The 21,431-nt window shown below is 43.7% G+C and overlaps 2 protein-coding genes across 2 annotated transcripts in view; one reads left to right on the top strand and one right to left on the bottom strand.

Annotated features, from left to right (window-relative positions):
- LOC127605710 (uncharacterized) overlaps nucleotides 1-21,431 on the top strand; it is a 284,213-nt gene that overhangs the window by 67,007 nt on the left and 195,775 nt on the right. The gene's annotated exons all lie outside the window — the stretch shown is intronic.
- The window catches only part of LOC127605629 (disks large homolog 1-like), a 192,128-nt gene that overhangs the window by 31,656 nt on the left and 139,041 nt on the right, over nucleotides 1-21,431 (bottom strand). Inside the window, 4 exon segments of the mRNA XM_052073323.1 lie at nucleotides 5,796-5,898; nucleotides 6,011-6,167; nucleotides 19,603-19,735; nucleotides 20,948-21,092. Of these exon segments, the coding sequence (XP_051929283.1) occupies nucleotides 5,796-5,898; nucleotides 6,011-6,167; nucleotides 19,603-19,735; nucleotides 20,948-21,092 (538 nt within the window).

Below are 21,431 nucleotides of genomic sequence, written 5' to 3'. Positions count from 1 at the left end.
CAGTAGTTACATCTTGTGCACAGTCACACCATACTAGGAGCCATTCAAAGACACAGCTAATGAATACCAAACGTTTACAAACCGGTTTGTTGAGAATCAGAAGTCTGCGCCTGCAACATACTGGTATAGGAGGCCTGACTGTTTTAACATAGCAAAACATATAATGAATGTTAATCAGTGTTTTGGATGTTTGAAGAAATAAACAACCCCCTTCTTTCATATATATATAATTAATCAAGGTACCACTCAGATGGTGGTCGTCTATGCGCTGCCAGTTGACTTTTCAGCCATATCACCCAGTTCTAATAAGCACATTATGTTTAAAAAGGTGCTTACTTCATCTTTATATTGACCAGTTTATTGGACTTTTTCATAGTTGGGTTGACCTCATATTAAAGGTTAACCATCCATTTTCTAATCAAGTTATTCTGCAACCTATCCCAGCTGTGTTTGGACAGTCAGCGGGGTACACCCTGAACTGGTTGCCACATAATCAAAAAAACAGCCGCGCTCACAGTCACACCTAGGGACAATTTAGAGTCGACCAGTCGACCACCAAGCCGCCAGGTTAAGAATGATGTAATAAAATAAAATAACCTAAATTCAGCTTTTTCTCTTGGGGTCATTAATTTAATAGAACGCACCATCCCCAAAGAAATCAATATATATTGACCAATATGAAAAAACTGATATCATGACATACTTTTCAGCCATATTGCCTAGCCCTCATGCATGGTATCGTTGGCAGTGCATTTGGGGTCGACTTCACGTGGATGGACAGAATCAAAATCGGTCAATATTCTGCATTTCAGGAAAAAATCGCTCATCAACTGTAACAACATAATTTACACCATCTATCAATGACGCCATTGACCAGCGAAATAAGATATTACACCACAAACACACATTACACAACCTAGTTCACTCTGGACTCGATCTGTGCTGCCATAATATAGATAGATTAGCGTTCGTGCTCACAAATATATTTTTAGCCTTGGTGCTTGTCATTGTGATCGCAAAGTGCTGGAAGTTGGAAGTTCCCTCAGAAAGCAATAGTGTTTGTGTTTTTTTTTTTTGACTGGTAAAAAGTCAGAAAACCATTTTATTTACATCAAAACAACTACCGACGGTATGAGTGTTATTTATTTCATTTCAACACCTCTTTAATTCAAAATGGGGTTCATCACTTAGCATATTTTACCTGAACTTCCATCCACGCATATTCAGCTAATCACAGATGCAACCAGCACGCAGGCATGTTATTTGAACTAGCAAAGAAGTATCTGTAGCTCCGTTGCTGACAAGACACACAAAACATTTGTAAACGAGGTATGTGATATACTGCAGCCATACCGAAAGTGAGTTGACCTATTCTTGCAACGTGATTAAGTTTTAAGTCAATACAGTAAATAGGACGAATCTGTACAGTTACACTGGAGCCGAACGGCTTTGAGAATGTACTTCGCCAAATACGCACCAGGTAAAGAGTGCAGAACCAATGTTGGACAAAGTAATAACTGCGGTTTGTGGGGACGACGACAACGTACAACAACCAGATTCCAATATGAGCCAAAAAGCAGCAGTTGTAGGCTGCTTGGCGGAGCTGGTAAGTCAGAGTATGGACTTGTTTACTGCTCTGAAAGCAAGATAGAAATGAGTTTTAGCATAAGCCCTGGCCCTGTGAATGTCTGGCGATGTTCCCACATTTTTTCCCCATTAATGTCAGAGAAAGAGATTTTGTAAACATGTAAACATTACATGTTACATTTTTGATTCATTTCGATTATGATTTTTTTCCAATGTATTTTTGGTATTGCAAGTGTCGACTGTTGAGTAAATATACAAGCTGTTTAAATAGATACTGTACATTGCTTGATCTTTTGATCAAATCTGTGATTTTGTAACATTTTTTCAAACTCGCAAATCAACCTCAAAAATCCTGATTGCATAAAGCCTAGTTAAGGGTCACCAACAACACACCACTTTTGTACACACACACACACACACACACACACACACACACACACACACACACACACACACACACACACACACACACACACACACACGCACACACACACACACGCACACACGCACACACACACACACACACACTCTGATGACATTAGATCCGTTGCATGCTGTTCTGCATTTCATGACAGCAGGTCGTGTTCCTAATACAAATAACAGAAGGATACCCACATAAACAAATAAGCACTCACAGTATGACTCACAATTTGCTCCACTCAGGGAGGAGGTCATTAGAAGGAAGTATCTACTGTGTGTTTTTCGGTGTGTATGTTTTCGAAGCAGAGGGCGCACCACAGGTCGTTGTACTACCACAGTACTACCACAGGAAACGGACAACATGGTTTTCAAAAGCACACACATACACACACACACACACACACACACACACACACACACAGGCAAGCACATGTATTTTGCAGACCAATACACAACATGGGCAGAAGGCTTGAATTCGGCTCATTCAACAGTCACTAATTAGGTCTACTGAAGAGTCACGACACATAAATACATACAAACATTGAAACTATTTAAAGTCATTTATAAATTAAATGAGTGGATATAACTGATAAGTGTCATTATCAAAAACTGCAACCCTATATATCCTGTATCAAACGTAAAAAAGTAAATCATAGGAAATGCTGAGAGGACACATTTCACCCAGGTCTCCATAAGGACCACCGCACACTGAGAGATGTGGCAGAACACTCACGCAGTGTGCAGGTTTCTGCCACAAGATGTTACGATGCAATGCGACTTATTGTATGGGGAGCCTCTGAACACGTTACAGGCTGGCATATTTCAGATCACAGTGAGTCCACACATTAAATTGAACAATGCGCTAAGAAGAATAGCCAACTGTGGTAATTTTTTGGAGTACAGAAGCATCGAGCAGGAAGCGGTGGCCTTGAGGTGTTTTCTCTTCTCAATGTAACACAATGTACTTGCAACACTCCACTCACTACTAAAAAATGGCGGCAGTGTTTTTGCAGAACTGCAATGACCAAGTGAAACAAAAACTGAAGTTATCTTGGGCTTAACATTTTAAGAGTGCAGCCCTTCTCAAATATTGGGGAAAGGGGGGTTCAATGCCTGAAGGATGGGGGGGGGGCATGTGTCACCCTGGCGAACATGCTTTTTTTGCCCTATTAGAATAACGTGTAATGGATCAAATGATACTGTCGGTGGCAGTGGCAATGTCTCTCTCTCTCTCTCTCTCTCTCTCTCTCTCTCTCTCTCTCTCTCTCTCTCTCTCTCTCTCTCTCTCTCTCTCTCTCTCTCTCTCTCTCTCTCTCTCTCTCTCTCTCTCTCTCTCTCTCTCTCTCTCTCTCTCTCTCTCTCTCTCTCTCTCTCTATGTCTGTCTCACTGTCTCTGTCTCTTACTTTTAATTCAGGCAAATTAATGCACATCAAATTGTTGCTGTTAACAGGGATACACCTACAGGGTAACCAGGTAATCACTTTGTCACTCTGTAGCCACCCCCTTAGCCACTCCCATACCGAGAAGAATGTTAATGTCAGTTATAATACTACCATTTTCACATGGAGGCAGTATTCATAGACCCATTTATACTCTGTTACACTTGTTTTTTTTATGTTAACTGCTTATTCAAAGAATAAACAGTTGATCTGAAAGCAAACTCTAAAATAATGTGTTTTAAATTAATAACATTAAAACGTTTTAGTCAACTTCATTCAAAATCATGACTTTCACACCGTATCAAAGAAACATAATGGACGAGAAGTAATTGTTTATCATACTATCCACAATCATGGTTTCATGAAATAAAATACACACATATACCAATCTCGCAGAAAATAAAAAGCTGTATTTCAAATTTCTAAGAATTAGGAGACTTCTGAGGCTTTGTGCTTCTTAGGTACTGTATGTTTTGAATCAAAGTCATTGATCGTACAGTGAAAACTCCTCTACAACAAAATCATGTTTACAGCAAGAAATTTTTCACAACAGGGGACTTGTCATGATAGCAAATTTTATCTCAGATGTAAAAGCACACGCACACGCGCACGCACGCACGCACACACGCACGCACGCACGCACGCACGCACACACACACACACACACACGCACACACACACACACACACACACACACACACACATACACTCACACACACACAAACACACAACGGAAATGTGTACTCTTTATTTTATTCCAATAGTGCATTATTAATTAATTATTATGAGCATACACTTATTGGACACTTCATACAGCCAGTGTAGAAATAAAAAAGGGAACGAAATTGTGAAATTTACGATCAGCATTTACTTTCACTTACATCAATTTCTTGCATACTGTCTCTTACTTTGCTTCCTCCATCTTTCATTTTTATTACTTTTATCCTGTCTTCAAGCGTTAAAGCGTTTCTTTTCTTCACTCCTTTGTCTGCAAAGGTCAGTTTTTGTAGCCATTTTAGCAATGCAACGTTCATGCTGGGTCTGAAACAAACAATAACAATACTTCCTGTACCACTGCGCATGTGCAAACCAGTGTGGTGGTTGCAGTAAACCTCCTTGTGAGGCACGGGTAGAGAAAAGGATTTCATATTATGCAGCAGGGGGGCTTTTTGTTGTAGGAGGAAGCAGAAAAGAGGTAATGGCTTTAATGAATGAATATTTGTTCACACTCTGGGGTATTTTGTAGGTATGTATGTATCATCGTCGAGGAGTTTCACTCTAGTTTGCAAAATGGCGTCAGCCCTATGTGACAATTGATGACTGTGAGTGCCTTCAATCAGCGCATGAGATTGAAGATGACAGAGTGCACAAAAGCAAAGCTACTGCAAAGAGATTGACATCATCTAATGTATAAAGCACAGCAAAATGTTGTTTTTTTTAACTTCGATTTGTTCCTGCTTGATTATGAGTATGATGGGCATCGTTCTGGATGTGTGAATTTTACTTCATGAAACCCTGACTTATGGATGATATGATAAACACACCGCATTGCCACCACCCCTTGCAAAGATGTGTCACGCTGTCCAGCCCCCACTGAAAGATTTCTGGTTGCATCCCTGCCTGTTACCGACTTTAAAAAAGCTATTCTTTGTTGTAAGATCTATATTTATATTTTATTATTTATATTAATATATTTTGTGTTAAAAAAGCATACAAAGATATGTAGAAGTGTACTTAAAACAATTTAAGAAGAATGAAACAATTTATAGTCAGTCACGGCAGAGAGTTGGGGGGGGCGTTCCCTTCTTGCTATGGGGGCGGAACAGACAATAAATGAGAAGCACTTGTTTTCAAACATGCAGTGCTGCAAATGAGTGACCAAATTTAACATCTGAACTACTGTATCCTGGATCACCTCTGCAAATGATTTGTCCAAGACAAATGGCCCAAGAGTCAAACAAATATCATCATTCAACTTAGACGCTTCCAGTGCGAGGGTCATGGAACCAAGAGCAATTTTACTGAATGCATGAATACCCTCTCGGTTTGTGTGTTTACAGAATATGGAAGCGATATTCTCAGGACCCCCACTGTAGCAGGATCTCATTACTCATCACTTAAAACTTGGTTGCCTTGGTTATAGCCTTGACAGTCACTCCCAGCAGACCCAGAATGATTCGAGTGACTATCCTATACATCAGTACACTTAAACAAGTCTTAAACCGGAGTTTGGGAAAGCTGTTTCAAAATTCCTCTTGATGAACACAGCCCGTCCTTGACAAATTTCAAACAGTTTTATGCATTAGGCATCCAATTAGTCGGTATTTTTTTTTTTTGGTAGCACTCACCTTCTGGCCTATATTGGGCTACGATGGTGACAGTTTGTCCTGCATTCTTCAGGGCTGCAGCGGCCTGCTCATGAGTTGCAATCGACAAGTCGACACCATTCACCTTGATCCACAGACACACACATTCAGTAAATTAAATATCCAAATCAAGCAACGACTTGTTATGAATTAAATGCATTCGAAGTGGTTCACGAAATAAACTCAGTAAAACATACCGAGAGGATGCGGTCACCCTTGTGGAGTTCACCACAAAGATCAGCTGGACCGCCACCTAGAATGAAGGAGATGAAGATTCCCTCTCCGTCTTCTCCCCCAACGATGTTGAAACCGAGACCTGTAGACCCTCGTTGGAGCATCACACGCCTCGGCTCCCTGGTGAAAATAAATTCAGAAGGTAGAAGGTGATCATGGCACGTCTGATCAAAATTAGATGACATAGTTTTGTATCGAAGTATTTTCATTTCAAATAAGTACAGCCCTCCAATAAACCCATTTTCAGTTTGTGAACAAAGATGATGTAATAAGGATGCACATGCGGGGTTGGTGTAGAAAGAATGTATGTTTCGTTAAAATGTACATAAGGTAAGGTGAACTGTTCAGAATTGTGAAAATTACTTGTCAGATGGAAAGCAACTTTCCGATCCTTACGGGATTACAGAGTGGGAGGATGATGTGACAAAGTGGGCCTCTTTATTTAGGGGAGAAGCCTTGCGTTTACAGGGGAACAGGGGTCACCAACTTAGCCAACTATCCTGCTAGTTATTGTTGCTTGTTATTAAATGCTAATTAAATGCAACAATCAGAATGATTCAAACGTTTGCTCCATCTTTGTTTCTCACTTACTTCCTGGTTATTAATGAATAAATTATCAATCCATCCATTTTCAACACCACTTATCCTGAACAAGGTCGCGGGGAATTGCTGGAGGCTGAATATATATCTATATATCTATGCACGCCCCCCCCCCCCCCCCCACAATTGCATCTTAAAATGCCTCTTCCGCTCTAAACATATTCAAATTACTGTCACAGAGAGAAGAACACAGAAATCATAACTTTAAGCAAAGTTTTAATAGTCAAATAAATCATGATTGGTCAGCTATAAATCACTTGATGGGATAAGAATTGCATCTGGTCTTTTATGTTCTTACAATTCAGAGCACTTATTTCTTCGGAACAACACTTTGGCAAATGTTTGCAGGTGTACGCAATGACAATCTCATCCAAGAAGGTCAGCCTGTGGAACTGGAACTGTAAGGATTGGTTGCAAAATTCTGAAGTTCTTTCATCTCCCTCTAATGCATTTCACATGTAGGAGAAAAAGAGCAGCTTCAAGTTCTTCCGCAAAATATCACACCCCCTTTATCCGCCAGAATCTCATCATGAAATTTCAAAAGATCATAAAAGCCAGACTCCTTTGATATTCTCTTGTTAGAAACTTGCCCACCCAACCTTCAGAGATAACTCAAACAGCTCCAAAAGAAGACTGTGTACCTTCTTTACTTGGTCATTTAATAAGTGGCTTGAGGACTATGGCAAAAGCAGGAATCCCGCTCAGACAAACTTTAGATCAAGTAGCTGTCGAGAGGTTAAACATTGAAACTAAATTTCATTAACACAATCTAAAGATGATCCTGCAGAGAGAGTTTCCTGCAGAATTTTTACACTCCCTGTCATTTTATTGCACAAACAGTCAAAGAACACACATGTTCAGCCATTCTAGTGACAAACAACATTGTGCCCTGATGATGTCAATTTTTGTTGTTGTTTTAAAGCTGCTCTTTCAGTCTGTCATTTTCATCCGGGTCGCTGTTGACAATCTTCCTGAAGGTTTAAATAATTTTTCTTCAGCCAAGTGTACCTCAGGTTCAGATCAACATACTCTGTTCTCATGCCTGTGATGTCCTCTTCAGCTTCAGCAGGAAAGAGTGCACTTAGCACATAATAAAAGGGATGAGTGGTGATTGTGACAGGCTTCAAGAATGCTGCATCCACCCACAATGGGGCATCCACCCCTGAGAGTGTATTAAGTGCCAGAAGAGTTTTGAGAGCTGAAGAGGAGAGGGGTGGGTGTGTAGAGAACAGAAGAGGAGAGACGTTGGGATCAATGGAGCAGAGATAGGAATAAAGATAGAGGAAAAAGAAGCATCGGGGGGATAGGTCCTTAACTTTTTGAACCACCACACAATGCAGAAAAAAATACAGTTACAGTCCTTTCAATCTTTGCCTCTTGGTTATGTTTTTGTTTCAGGTCAGAAAAAATAGAGGGCAAAAAATCAGGACTCTTCTAGTCCAGTGACATCTAATTTGTAAAAAGAAAGACTCACATGAGCCCAGTGTTGTGTCCAAGGACCGGCAACCCGAGGCCAAGACCAAGGACTTGCCTCCGAGGTCAAGGCCAAGGCCAAGGACTTGGAAAATTTTCCGAGGCAAGGCCAAGGCCAAGGACCAAGGACTGATTTTGAAACTGAGGCCTAGCCTAGGACATGTATAAAACAATACTATCATACCACTTGGCACGTCCTCATGATTTGCAACACCCCTCCATCATAACCCTTTGCACTCCCTAACGCTTGAATGAAGTGTTTTTATTCAAAGAGTAGAACAGTCGGGGTACGTGTTATTTATACTGAGAAAAAAAATAAAAGCATATGAAATACATTTATGAATTAATGTTTTAGTGTAGTAGTTTCTTAATATGAAGTAAATCAACACTCAACAGGCATGACATGGCACGGAACACAAGTTGAGAAATGCATAGAAGTCAATCACTGACAGCAGAAAAAGCGGTAATCTCTCGCTGATAATTTTGCAGTTTGCCGGCAGCGAGTCCCATTCTGCATTGAGAGAGTCCCAAATTTCGAATTCTGAAAGGGTTTACTTATTCAATTGCAGATGATAATAACACAAACAACAACATATGCATACAATGATAAACAAATGCTGCAAAAATTTAAATAATTCAGGAGCAGGCCTGAGGATTTCGGAAATTCATGGTAACTGTTTTTTGGTTCCGTCGGAATACCCAATGGGAAACCACGATAACAAATGTTGGGTTCCATTGGAACCCATTTTTCTATTTTGACTGATATTGATAATCAAGAATTCCGAAACTCAAAAGTATAATGTTTCAAGGGTCAATGTTTGAAAACTATGCATTAACAATGAACATTACATCAGCAGCTGTGTACTCCAGGTTTATTCCAAAAAATAAATGGATCAGAAACTAGTGTACTCATGTATGACCAACTTGCCTCGTAATCGTGCCTCGTGTCGTATCTCGCTCTTGCGTTCTGTGCATACGTCACAGGTGAGTTTAGTGATACGCCCTTTGGAGAATTCATACGAAAAATCTGACTGGCATCCCCATTTCTTAAATGTCGTAATTAGTAGACCTAGGTGAGTTTTTTTTTTCTTTTTGCCGCCATCTCAAACTTTCATCCGCGCGATTCCTCAGTTTACGGACTAAAATAGCAACCCGCATCCGCAGTTTGCGCACATAACGTTATCTGTTGCGCCCCCCCCCCCCCCGACCCCCAACACTGAAAACAAAACAAAACGAAAGTAAATTAGAAGAAACACACTCACACACCACACCACATCACAAACACACATACAAGCATAGTGAAATCGCGTTGATCACACAGTCCACTCATGTGCGGTGACTTTTATAGTTAAACTAATTTTCGGTACCGTGAAAATGACGCCACGGAAACGACACGCTACCGGTAACGATTGTGACTGTGAAATCCTCAGACTTGCCATAGGTTTTTTTTTTGTTTGTTTGTTTGTTTTGACTGAGAAATTTCCTTGCGTCCCATAAACGCACATTATTTGGAACTGTGCGTCCCGTGGGAAAATTATGCGTCTAGGACGCGGGACGCAGAGGTTACGAGATGGGTGATCTCTAAACATTCTCTGAGTACTCCTATTATTACCACTACCACTAATACTATCATAATTAATTTAATACCTTTAACTTCACAATATTAATAAATAATTAAATCAACCATGATTTTAAACTATGTATTCTCAATATTCATTATTTCAAACATGAGAAAGCATTCAGCAAACATAACTGGAATCGAGCAAAAGGACTCCAAATCCCAACGGCCAAACCCGGAAGTGAGGTACCGGCATTATTGACTCCAGCTATAACGCAAATTACTTGGTTCAAACAAACATTCTAGTGCGACCGCACAAACGTGACGACTGTGCAAAAATAACTAAATAAAAGACACCACTGTTACAGAAAGGCGTTACACGCTATTTAAACTGCCAATCGCGAACGGAACGAACCGTGATTGAAACTAATTGTGATGCCGCTCTTTACACGTTTCACTGACTGATGCCTATCAGTGGCAGCCCCGCTCCTCTTAAAGCGCCAGATAAAGTCATCAACGTGGGTTTCCCTAGATGGATATTGTTTGATTTCTTCATGATTTTTGCGGTCCTCGGGCCCACTTTATATCTGTGGACGAAGGATTAGAGGCTCAAATCCCTCGTTGTGTCCGAGGACCGGCAACCCAAGGCCAAAGCCAAGGATTTGACTCCAAGGCCAAAGACCAAGGACTTGACTCCGAGGCCAAGGATCAAGGACCGACCTTCGAGCCGGTCCTCGAGGCCACGGACCAGCATGAGCCAAACCAGCTCGTCACGATAGTTACAGAGGTTATTCTTGGATGAAACAGCAGAAACAATTATAATGCTCACGAATTAAGATCTTAAATTTCATAAATCTTGTGTGCACTGAAGCTATACCTGAATTAGTTAGCTTCTTGTTACTAGCTAGCACTAGTAGCAAACACCTTGGCGTTATCCCACAATTCTTGAGCACTTGCTCAATATTTCAAGAAATAGAGGTTAAATTAAACCAAATGGCCTTGCCTATTTTTAGTTAGTTCCGCCCGTTCCTATTTGGAACATTGGGCGACGAGTTTCCTCCATTTGGTCCGGTCACTGGCGACCCTTCTTGCTCCATGCCAGCTGACACCCATCTCACTGAGGTCTTCTTTGGCAATCTGTCTCCACGTCTTCTTTGGCCTACCTCTCTTCCTCTTCCCACCCTCTGGCATCCAGTCCATGGCCACACTTGCCGGTCTCTCTCTTGGCAGTAGGAGTACGTGGCCGATCATTTTCCTTCTCCTTTCAGAGACAATGTCTGACAGTTCAGCCACTCCTGCCTTCTTCATCACCTCCTCGTTGGTGACGTGGTCTCTCCATGAGATCCTCAGGATGGATCTCAGGCAACGCCAATGGAAGACATCTAACTTGTTGGTTATGTTGGCTGTCTTCATCCATGTCTCACAGGCGTAAATCGCTGTTGGGATAACCACTGACATATAGAGGCGTAGCTTGGTGGTCGTAGTGATGGCTTTCGATGACCAGATGTTGCGGAGGCGTTGGAACACTCCCGCAGCTTTACCAAGTCTACTGCTGACGTCTTTCTCCACACCACCTGTATTTGAGATGTTACTCCCAAGATATGTGAAGCTGTCAATGTACTCTATGTCATGTTGGTGTAGAGTGAGTGGTTGAAGGTGTTGGTGCTGTCCGACGGCCATGGCCTTGGTCTTTTCCTGGCTAATTCGCAAACCGACCTTAACTCCGTGCTCATACAGATTATTGGTCAACTCCTGGAGTGCGGGCTGGGTGTGACTTAACAGGGCCAAATCATCTGCAAATTTCAGGTCAGCTAGTCTGCTCCCTCCCCACTTGATACCAACTTTTGCTCCTGTGATGGACTTCCTCATCACAAAGTCGATTATGATAATGAAGAGTAGGGGTGACAGAATGCAACCCTGTCTTACACCAGTGACAATGTCAAAATCATCAGTTGTGCCACTGTTGGTTTTGACACAACAGGTTGAGTTGTGATACAATGACCTGAAGATGTTGATGTACTTGAGGGGTACAACATACAGCTGGACGATCTGCCACAGCGACTCCCGGTGGATGCTGTCGAAGGCTTTCTTGAAATCGATATAGTTGATCATGAGTGGTATCTGAAGTTCTTGGCACTGCTCTATGATGTTTCGAAGGGTAAAGATCTGTTCGGCGCAAGACCTTCCCTTCCTGAAACCGGCTTGCTCTTCCCTCAAGATGTTATCCACTTCATCTTTAAGGCGATGTAGCAGAACACTGCAGAATACCTTGCTGGGAATTGACAGCAGCGTAATGCCCCGCCAGTTATTGCAGTCTGCGAGGCTTCCCTTCTTGGGGAGCGTGACAATGACCCCACGTCTCCAGTCGGCAGGAACCTCTTCAGCATGCCAAATCAGGTTGAACAGGTGGGTAAGGCTCTTCACAACAGCATCTTGGCCATGTTTCAACAGCTCGGCAGCTATCTCATCGAGTCCCGGTGCCTTGTTGTTCTTAAGGCCCTTGATTGCTCTGGCAACCTCAGTCTCGGATATCTCTTTCGATGTAATATTTAGAGCTGGAGCTGGTGTCTCTTGATCGAAATTGAAGAGCACGGGAGGCATTGGTTGGTTGAGAACCTCCCTGAAGTGTTCCAGCCATCTTGCTTCTTGCTCCTCGTCGCTTAGAAGTGTCCTGCCATCCTTGCTCCTGATTGGCACGCCAGAGCTGCTCCTGGAGTTGGTTAGCTCCCGCACGATCTTGTATAGGGTCGGCGTATCGTTGTTCTCTGCTGCTTCCTGTGCCTCTCTTGTTTTCTCTTCTAGCCACTGTCTTTTATCCTTCCTGCAACTCTTCTTCACTGCCCTGTCCAAGTGTCTGTACTCCTCGTCTTCCATCCTCCAGCTCCGGAGCCTCCTCTTTTGTTCTCTTTTTATCTTAGCCACTTTCCTTTCCTCAATCAACTTCCAGGTGTCGTCTGTTATCCATCTCTCTTTGTCTGTACCCGTCTTTCTGCCTATAACTGCTTCTGCAGTGTCAGCAATGGCACAAGAGAACATACTCCACTGGTCTTCAATGTTTGCAAGGTGTTGTGATACCTTGAGCTTCCTACTCAATTCCTCACAGAAGCGTTCGGAGAAGTTTTTATTCTTTAGCTTGTCCACCGCCTAAGATCTCTTGGGCTGCACCTTTTTCACCTTCTTCAGCTTCAGCTTGATTTTACTCAACACAAGGAAGTGGTCTGAACCCACATCCGCACCTCTGTAGGAGCGAACGTCGAGCAATGACGAGCGCCACCTTGTGTTGATGCAGATGTAGTCCAGTTCGTTCCGGGTCCCGCCACCAGGTGAAACCCAGGTTACTTTGTGGATCCGCTTGTGCTCAAAAAAGGTGTTGCCAATGCTGAGGCCGTTACTACTGGTTAGCATCAACAGTCTCTCCCCGTTGTCGTTCGTGGAGCTCGCAAACCCATGCGGTCCAACTGTGGCATTCAGGCCCCTTCTGTCATTATCCAGTTTTGCGTTGAAGTCTCCAATTAGCATTTTGATGTCATGTCTGGGGATCTCCTCAAGCACGGTCTGGAGCTGGTTGTAGAAGGTGTCTTTATCGTCCGCTGAGGCAGCTTCGGTTGGGGCATAGACTTGTACGATGGTTACTTTGGCATATCTGGTGTAGAGCCTTGCTGTAATAATCCGTTCATTCACCGGCTTCCATCCGATCAATGCTTTTGCTGCACTACTGGAGAGGATGATGCCGACTCCATGGGAATGGTGGTCTTGCTTCCCAGAGTACAGAAAAGTTGCTCCATTAACCATGAGGCGCCCTTGCCCCGTCCACCTCATTTCACTAACGCCTAAGATGTCCAGGCGATAGTCCCTCATATTCTTCAGCACCTGGTCCATGCAACCAGACTGGAACATTGTGCGCACATTCCAGGTGCCTACTCTGGTGTTGGTTTTGGTTTCAAAGATCGGGGTCATCAGGGGTCTCGGGCTTCCTGCTGGATTTCACCCGGCCCCGTCATAGATACATCCAAGGATGTGCCGTCTCTTCTTCGCCGTGGTTTACCGGAATGGCTTCCTCTCGTCGTTTCTGTAACAGGTTTTTGTTTTTACAGGGTGAGGTTGTTAACCTCACGCCCAACCCCCAACCTGGAGGACCAGTTGGATGCAGTTTAACGTCATACCCAGGACAAACGTCATACCCAGGACAAAACGTCATACCCAGGACAATTTACCAGATAAGAAAATGAGTACTGCAGACGTAGGCATTCCTGATTATGTCCTCAGTCCAGTGTGTGCATTTAATAGCTTGCAGCCATGGGCAGCACCGCTTTTTCTGAAATGGCCTGTTTCCTCTTGGAATTGAGATACATTTTAAGTCCTTTCCACTCCGATTCATACACCCATACACACAACACTCATTCATTTTCCAATCCACTCTATCCCCACAAGGGTCGCGGGGTGTGCTGGAGCCTATCCCAGCTGTCTTCGGGCAGTAGGCGGGGGACACCCTGAATCGGTTGCCAGCCATGAACTGCCAGCTGACTGAACTGGGTGTTCAGTCAGCCTGCCATGCATGTTTTTGGAATGTGGGAGGAAACTGGAGGACCCGGAGAAAACCCACACGAGCACGGGGAGAACATGCTAACTCCACACAGGAAGGCCGGAGCTGTAATTGAACCTCACGTACCTCTGCACTGTGAAGTCGATGTGCTAACCACTCGACTCCCAGGCCGCCCATACACACAACAGTGAGGCATATTAATGTTATTTGGTTCCACACTAAAGAAACAAATCTTCACATCTGCACAGTTATGTTTCTCGTTTTGTGTTATTATTATGTGTTCAACATAAAAAAGTAGAACCAACTTGTACAAAAACCTATCGCAGTGGAAATAAAAAGTCTTAACATAACATATAACGTTGCAGAACATCTTCACTGCATTTATGGTAAATCAGAAACACTTCAACTGGAGTCTGGTGCATGTGCGCTGGCTACCATCTCACATGAATTTGGTTGTAATTGGTTATTTCCAAACACAGGCACATCTTAAATTATGAGTGTGCACACTGGCGCGACCAGATTATTGGATTTATTTTTACGCCCCTTTGTTCAAATCTTACATTTTGTTTTAATTTACAAAGCTGGAAAAAGTTCAGAAATTATTAAACGCGATCTAATTTGTTTCATCACAGTTTGAGCAGTAGTGCGTTTAGTTTTTTTTTTTTAATCACCAAAGACGTGAATCAGCATGCATTATTGTAGGAGACAGTATAGAACTCTCCGTGTTGCCCAGTAGATGTCAGTGTCGCATCATGTTCTTGTAGCAAGAGCATGCTGTTACAATGCTTCACACTATCGACCATATTCCTCAGGAGTATATGTACTGTATACGTGTCGAAGAATTTAGCCTCCCAATGGACTGCATTCGTACAATGAAAGACCTATTCAGTAAAACCATTTCGTTCGTAAGGGATAATCACACAGCATAAACCAGTACCGTACAGTAACGGCAGCTCTCTCACTTTCTCTCTCACTTTCTCTCTCTCTCTCTCTCTCTCTCTCTCTCTCTCTCTCTCTCTGTATATATATATTCATTCATCTTCCGAGCCGCTTGATCCTCACTAGGGTCGCGGGGGGTGCTGGAGCCTATCCCAGCTGTCTTCGGGCACTAGGCGGGGGACACCCTGAATCGGTTGCCAGCCAATCGCAGGGCACACAGAAACAAACAACCATTCGCACTCACACTCACACCTAGGGACAATGTAGAGTGTTCAATCAGCCTGCCATGCATGTTTTTGGAATGTGGGAGGAAACCGGAGCACCCGGAGAAAACCCACGCAGGCCCGGGGAGAACATGCAAACTCCACACAGGGATATATATATATATATATATATATATATATATATATATATATATATATATATATATATATATATATATATATATATATATCCATCCATCCATTTTCCAAACCGCTTGATCCTCACTAGGGTCGCGGGGGGTGCTGGAGCCTATCCCAGCCGTCTTCGGGCAGTAGGCGGGGGACACCCTGAATCAGTTGCCAGCCAAGCGCAGGGCTCACAGAGACGAACAACCATCCACGCCCACACTCACACCTCGGGACAATTTATAGCGTCCAATCAGCCTGCCATGCATGTTTTTGATACACAGTGATCCCTCGCTATTTCGCGGTTCGTTTATCGCGGCTTGAGTGCATCGCAGATTTTTTCAAACATTCATAATTTTTTTTCATATATATGGAGTACAGTATGTTGCGCTATGTGACTCGCTGTTGTTTTGCAGCTCCTCGCGGACCGTTTGCGGACTTAATAAAAAAAAATTATATATATACAGTATGTATATATAATATATTTTAATATGTTTATTGGTCATTACTTCACAGATTTTTGTTTATCGCGGGTGGTTTTGGTCACCATTAAACGCGATAAACGAGGGATTACTATATATATTAGAGCTGTCAGTTTAGTGCGTTTTTATTGGCATTAATTTAAATACATTTTAACGGGATTAAATTTTTTCTCGCGAGATTAACGCGGCACACGTCACAAGCGGATCTTACGTTGCTCTATAAATACACCAGAACAAAACAACAAGTGCGCTGCAGAAGTCCACGCCCATGTCTGTTTTGCCAGCCACGGCACCATGAGACACCGAAAACGAATACTTAAAGAGTTTATAAATGGAAAGTTTACTTTTAAAACGTTGCCCGATTGCTCAACTGACGCGATTGTTACTTGTTTGGAACTATTTTGTGTGGAAGGTTACAGCGTTCCGTGTCCATATAAATAGAGCGGGTCGAGCTTCTCTGTGTTCGTCTGACAGTGACAGTGTTCTACAGTGGTAGCGACCTAGCGAAAGTAAAATGTCTCCACTGTTGTCATCGAACCAAGTGTAGTCATTCGAAATGAGGTCTACACAAAACCGTAGAGAGACTTCCGCTTAAGAAGGACCAACACAATCAACATAGCCTGACTGTGTTAGGGGGAGTGAACCCCCCCTTTCAGAATGGTTTGCCCCTACAGCACGGGGGAAGTGCGTGTGCTTGTTTGTACGGCTGGCAGTTTCGAATACAGCGGCACATAATGAACACTGGTGTCCGATTTCTCGTGATTCTTCAACAAACATACAGAAACAGACTGGGTGACATACTCAGAGAATGTCTCAGACAATGGGGAACAGAAGATGAGGCGCTGGAAGAGAGACCATCATGGGAGGACAAGCCCCGACACGGGATGTACCGCCCGATCATAACTGAAGTGGCTGATCTCAAGAAGTCCTATCAGTGGCTCGAGAGGGCTGGCCTGAAGGACAGCACAGAGGCACTCATCCTGGCTGCTCAGGAGCAGGCCCTGAGCACCAGAGCCATTGAGGCCCAGATATACCACACCAGACAATACCCAAGGTGTAGGTTGTGCAAAGAGGCACTGAGACGATCCAACACATAACTGCGGGGTGTAAGATGCAGGCAGGGAAAGCCTACATGGAACGCCATAACCAGGTGGCTGGCATAGTGTACCGAAACATCTGTGCGGAGTATGGACTGGAAACCCCAAGGTCAAAATGGAGACCACCTCCGAAGGTGGTGGAAAATGACGAGCGAAGATCCTGTGGGACTTCCAGATCCAGACTGACAAGATGGATCCAGGAAATGCCAGTGTTTGGAGCGGGGGTGCTGCCAGGTGGTCTTAAACCTGTTCTTCATTTGGAAAATGGTGTTAGTGATGACCAACTGATGTTCTGCACAGAGGGAGAGGAGCCAAAGGCCGTTGTTGTTCATTTTTCCCACTCCATGCTTGCCAAAAACTTTATTCCATACCAGGTGTTCCGTGCCCACCCTAGCATTGAAATCTCCCATGACTATGAGCTTGTCCGTAGCCGGTGTTTGCTGCAGGATGGTGTCCAGAGCTCTGTAGAAATCCTCCTTTATATTGTGCTCGACATTCAGAGTTAGTGCGTAGGCACTGATGAGTGTGGCGAAGCGTCCCTTTGTCAGGGGAATGACAAAGCCTTTCATTGATGCCGGTGGGGGGATTCTGGGATGCGCTTCAGCAGTTGGGACTTCACAGCAAAGCCAACTGCATGGTTTCGCCCAGTGCCTTCAGGGACTCCTTTCCAGAAGAAGGTATACCCTGCACCAACTTCTGTCAGGGAGTCCTCTCCATGTATTCTGGTCTCGCTGAGAGCTGCGATATCGATGTTATACCTCGCGAGCTCTGTGGCCACAAGTGCTGTCCTCCGGTGGGGCCTGTCAGGAGTTTCAGCCAGGTCCAGCAGTGTGTGGACATTCCAAGAAGCTATGCATAGATTTTTTCTATTTCGTTTATTATCCTTTCGACCGCAAGGGGGATGCTCCGACGATTGCGGTTTACCGTCCGGAGTGTGGAGAGCAGACAATTTTAGACCATTTTTTCTAGGTCCCTCCCCATCACAGGGGTGAGCAGTGTGGAGCTGCTCAGTCACAATGGAAGCTGCCGAAGAGATGCGCTGCTCTATCCCGCAGTGTCAACGACCATCACTCCATTGCCGCCTGTGTGCATGGTTTGGCTATGCACTCCCAGCCACATCCTTGGCCTGTGCCCACCGCCATTCCACATCGCCACAGGACTTTGGGGGATTAGGGGGGTGCAGGGTGGGGGATTGGGTGTGGGTTTGGGGCAAGAAGCTTGCGCAGAGGTTTGGATTAAGGTGAGGGTGTGGGTGCACAGTCCTCACTCTCACCATCTTCACTCCTGCCAGGTGGTTTCCGGTGGCATGAGGGTACCCATGACGACCTTCTCCTGGCAAGAGTTGCAGGGGGCTGCCAGTAGTCCAGTCTGTTGGACTCCGCCTGTGCCTGCCCCCAGGTGCCGGTTTGGGATCACTCTGTGTCTGGCCTCTACCCTTCGACCTGTTCGGCTTGGGTGACCCTGCCAGGAGTGCGGGACTCCTGCCGACATAGCTGTAGGGGTCATGGAGACGCGCAAAGTGCCTCACCACGATAAGGTGGTGATCCCATCGAGGCACTATACACACACACACACACACACACACACACACACACACACACACACACACACACACATCCATTTTCAACACCACTTATCCTGAACAGTGGGGGATTGCTGAGCATTCGGGCGGAAGGCGGACTACACCCTGAATTGGTTGCCAGTCAGTCACAGGGCACATAAGAGAAACAACCATTCACAACACACAATCACTGAGTGGGAACCAATCCGACGCAGCCCGCATACAACACAGACAAGCGTACCACTATATACACACATGCACACACACACACACACACACACACACACACACACACACAGTATAAACATACATACAACAGGTATATGTGTATGTATATAAATAGATTTGTCAAAATCAATCCAGAAAGACAGTGAATGAGCAATGAGACAATACGATGGCGACAACCACAAAATTCGGAAGGAGGACAGACATAAAAATGACCATCTTGCAGTCAGTCTGCAGCTTATCTCATTTATTATTCTGAAAACATGCTGATTGGCCAAAAGGATTATGACGGAAGGAGTCATATTCTGGTAACGACGGTGACGCCATCTGAGTCACGTGGATTGTGATAGGCTGTAATCCTTCCATTTAAATGGATTAAAGATAGTAGAGCAGCCATGAGAGTGAATATGCATGTGTCTGTGTAGGTGACTTTAGTTTACATGCCAGATAAAAATTCTGATTGCCATCTGCCAAATCGACGCAAGCACTCACACAACCAAACACTTACACACATGCATGTACACTTCACAGCTTTGTTACCAGGGCGACCAGAGGTCAGTCAATGAATTTGGGCTCTCTCGGAGAGATATAGAAGGACTTTAACGCCATAAAAATAAGTGTGTTTTGAAACATCAAATCACGCTTTTGTATTTTATATACTGTAGATTAGATACATTACGTTACTTACCTTGTGAGATCATCATCTGCAGTCAGGGACCTAGGCATTGGTGAGTATCTGGGCGTGGTCAGTGGGGCAGGGCTAACAGACTGGCTCCCGCTCATGTAGGGGCTAATGTGATTGTCCTGATGTGGGGGGTAGGCTGGGAGAATAAAAACAAAAAAATAAGATAAGATAACCTCTATTTGTCTCACACTGGGGAAATTTGCAGTCTACAGCAGCAAAATTGGGGGGGGGGGGGGGGGGTAAAGGGGGGAATTAAAATCATTGCACTAAATAAATGTTTCAGAAAAGAACTGTACACAGTTCAATATAAGTGCAATATAAAATAAAGCATTCACAATATATTTGTGGAATAAATATAATAAGTTAGCAATAGCATAGACAACACAGCGTAAGATGGCTGTGCTATTTATAATGGTTGCAGGGTTTCACATATGTTTATTCAGCAGCCTGACAGCAGTCGGTAGGAATGAGCGGCGGTATCTCTCCCCTCTTGCAGTGCGGGTGTAACAGTCTCTGGCAGAAGGAGCTACCCAGTGCTGTCAGGACGGGCTTGAAGGGGTGGGAGGGACTGTCCATCATAACTTTTAGTTTAGCGAGCATCCTCCTGTTGCCAATGCCAACCTTAATTTAATCATACAGTCACATAGGTTATGTTCACAGAGCAGACTATTCTCTAAATATGTATTTGTTTCCAGGCCTGTTTCATCAGCTTGCTCAAAGCAATGCCTGACTTTCGTCATTTAATTGTGGGTATTTTTTCTTTCTTTGTGTGTGTGTGTGTGTGTGTGTGTAATGAATGAAAAAAAAATGCAATGATGATCTCGAAAATATGAGACGGTGACCATGTCAGCAGCAACTAACTGCTGACAGAGCCGTCCTGGTGAGTTGGGGTCACTCATGGTGCTTTTCTTTCACTAAATAGATATTTTGCAAAAAGCAATGCATGCAAAAGCATTCATATGTTGAATTAGCTGATTTTTTAGAATAAAACCATTGTTCGGACGTAAGAGGTCACGGAAGAAATAAAATATAATCAAAGTGCATTTCAAGCATTGTTAGCTTGTCAAAAGAAAATCGGCCAGCCTGACAGTGATCGTGTTGCGAATTTGGACCAATGCAAAGTGGGGGAACAGTCGGCTGAATCTTGCTCTTTTAAGTGTTGTTTCAGTCCACAGACTGCAAAAATACAATTTTCCCCTTGATTTATTTTGGCAACTGGCAATGGTTTAACATAATATTTGCAATATCTTCAGGACTTAAGTGGAATAGCGATTGTTATTCATTTAAGCTTGTGTTGACTTGTTGACTTGTTCAAATTGTATTTGAAATGAAAGAAAAAAAGACTTACAATTTGTGACATCAGGAGGTGTAAAGGTTTCATTAATAAAGACAGAGGTATGTTTGACCAAGCGTAGATAAACAACATCTAGGGTCGACTTCAGGGCTGCAACTGCTTCCTCATGAGTAACCTCCTCTAAAGAAGAGGCGTTTACCTGGAGACACATCACGAAAGCATGCATTAGCAGAGCAATTAAACATGGAATTAAAATGTATGAAATACATATATTTTTAGGGTCAAACTGATCCCACTTGGAACACAACAGAGTGAAACACTAATATAGTGTACTAACTTTTTTTCCATTTGTACCGTTAGGGGTTGCGACAGTGTGTCATCTTTTTCCATCAACTCCAGTCTTCTGAATCCTTCTCGCTAATGCCAACTGCCCTCATGTCTTTCCTCACGACATCCATGAACCTTCTGCTGCTCTCTGTGCCGGCAGGTCCAAACTCACCACCCTTCTGTCCGATATACTCACTAATATAAGTATGCT

This window comes from Hippocampus zosterae, chromosome 8 (genome assembly GCF_025434085.1).
Source record: "Hippocampus zosterae strain Florida chromosome 8, ASM2543408v3, whole genome shotgun sequence".
Classification (NCBI taxonomy): domain Eukaryota; kingdom Metazoa; phylum Chordata; class Actinopteri; order Syngnathiformes; family Syngnathidae; genus Hippocampus; species Hippocampus zosterae.
The sequence above is the reverse complement of the archived record's forward strand: the minus strand, read 5'-3'. Positions and strand labels throughout refer to the sequence as shown.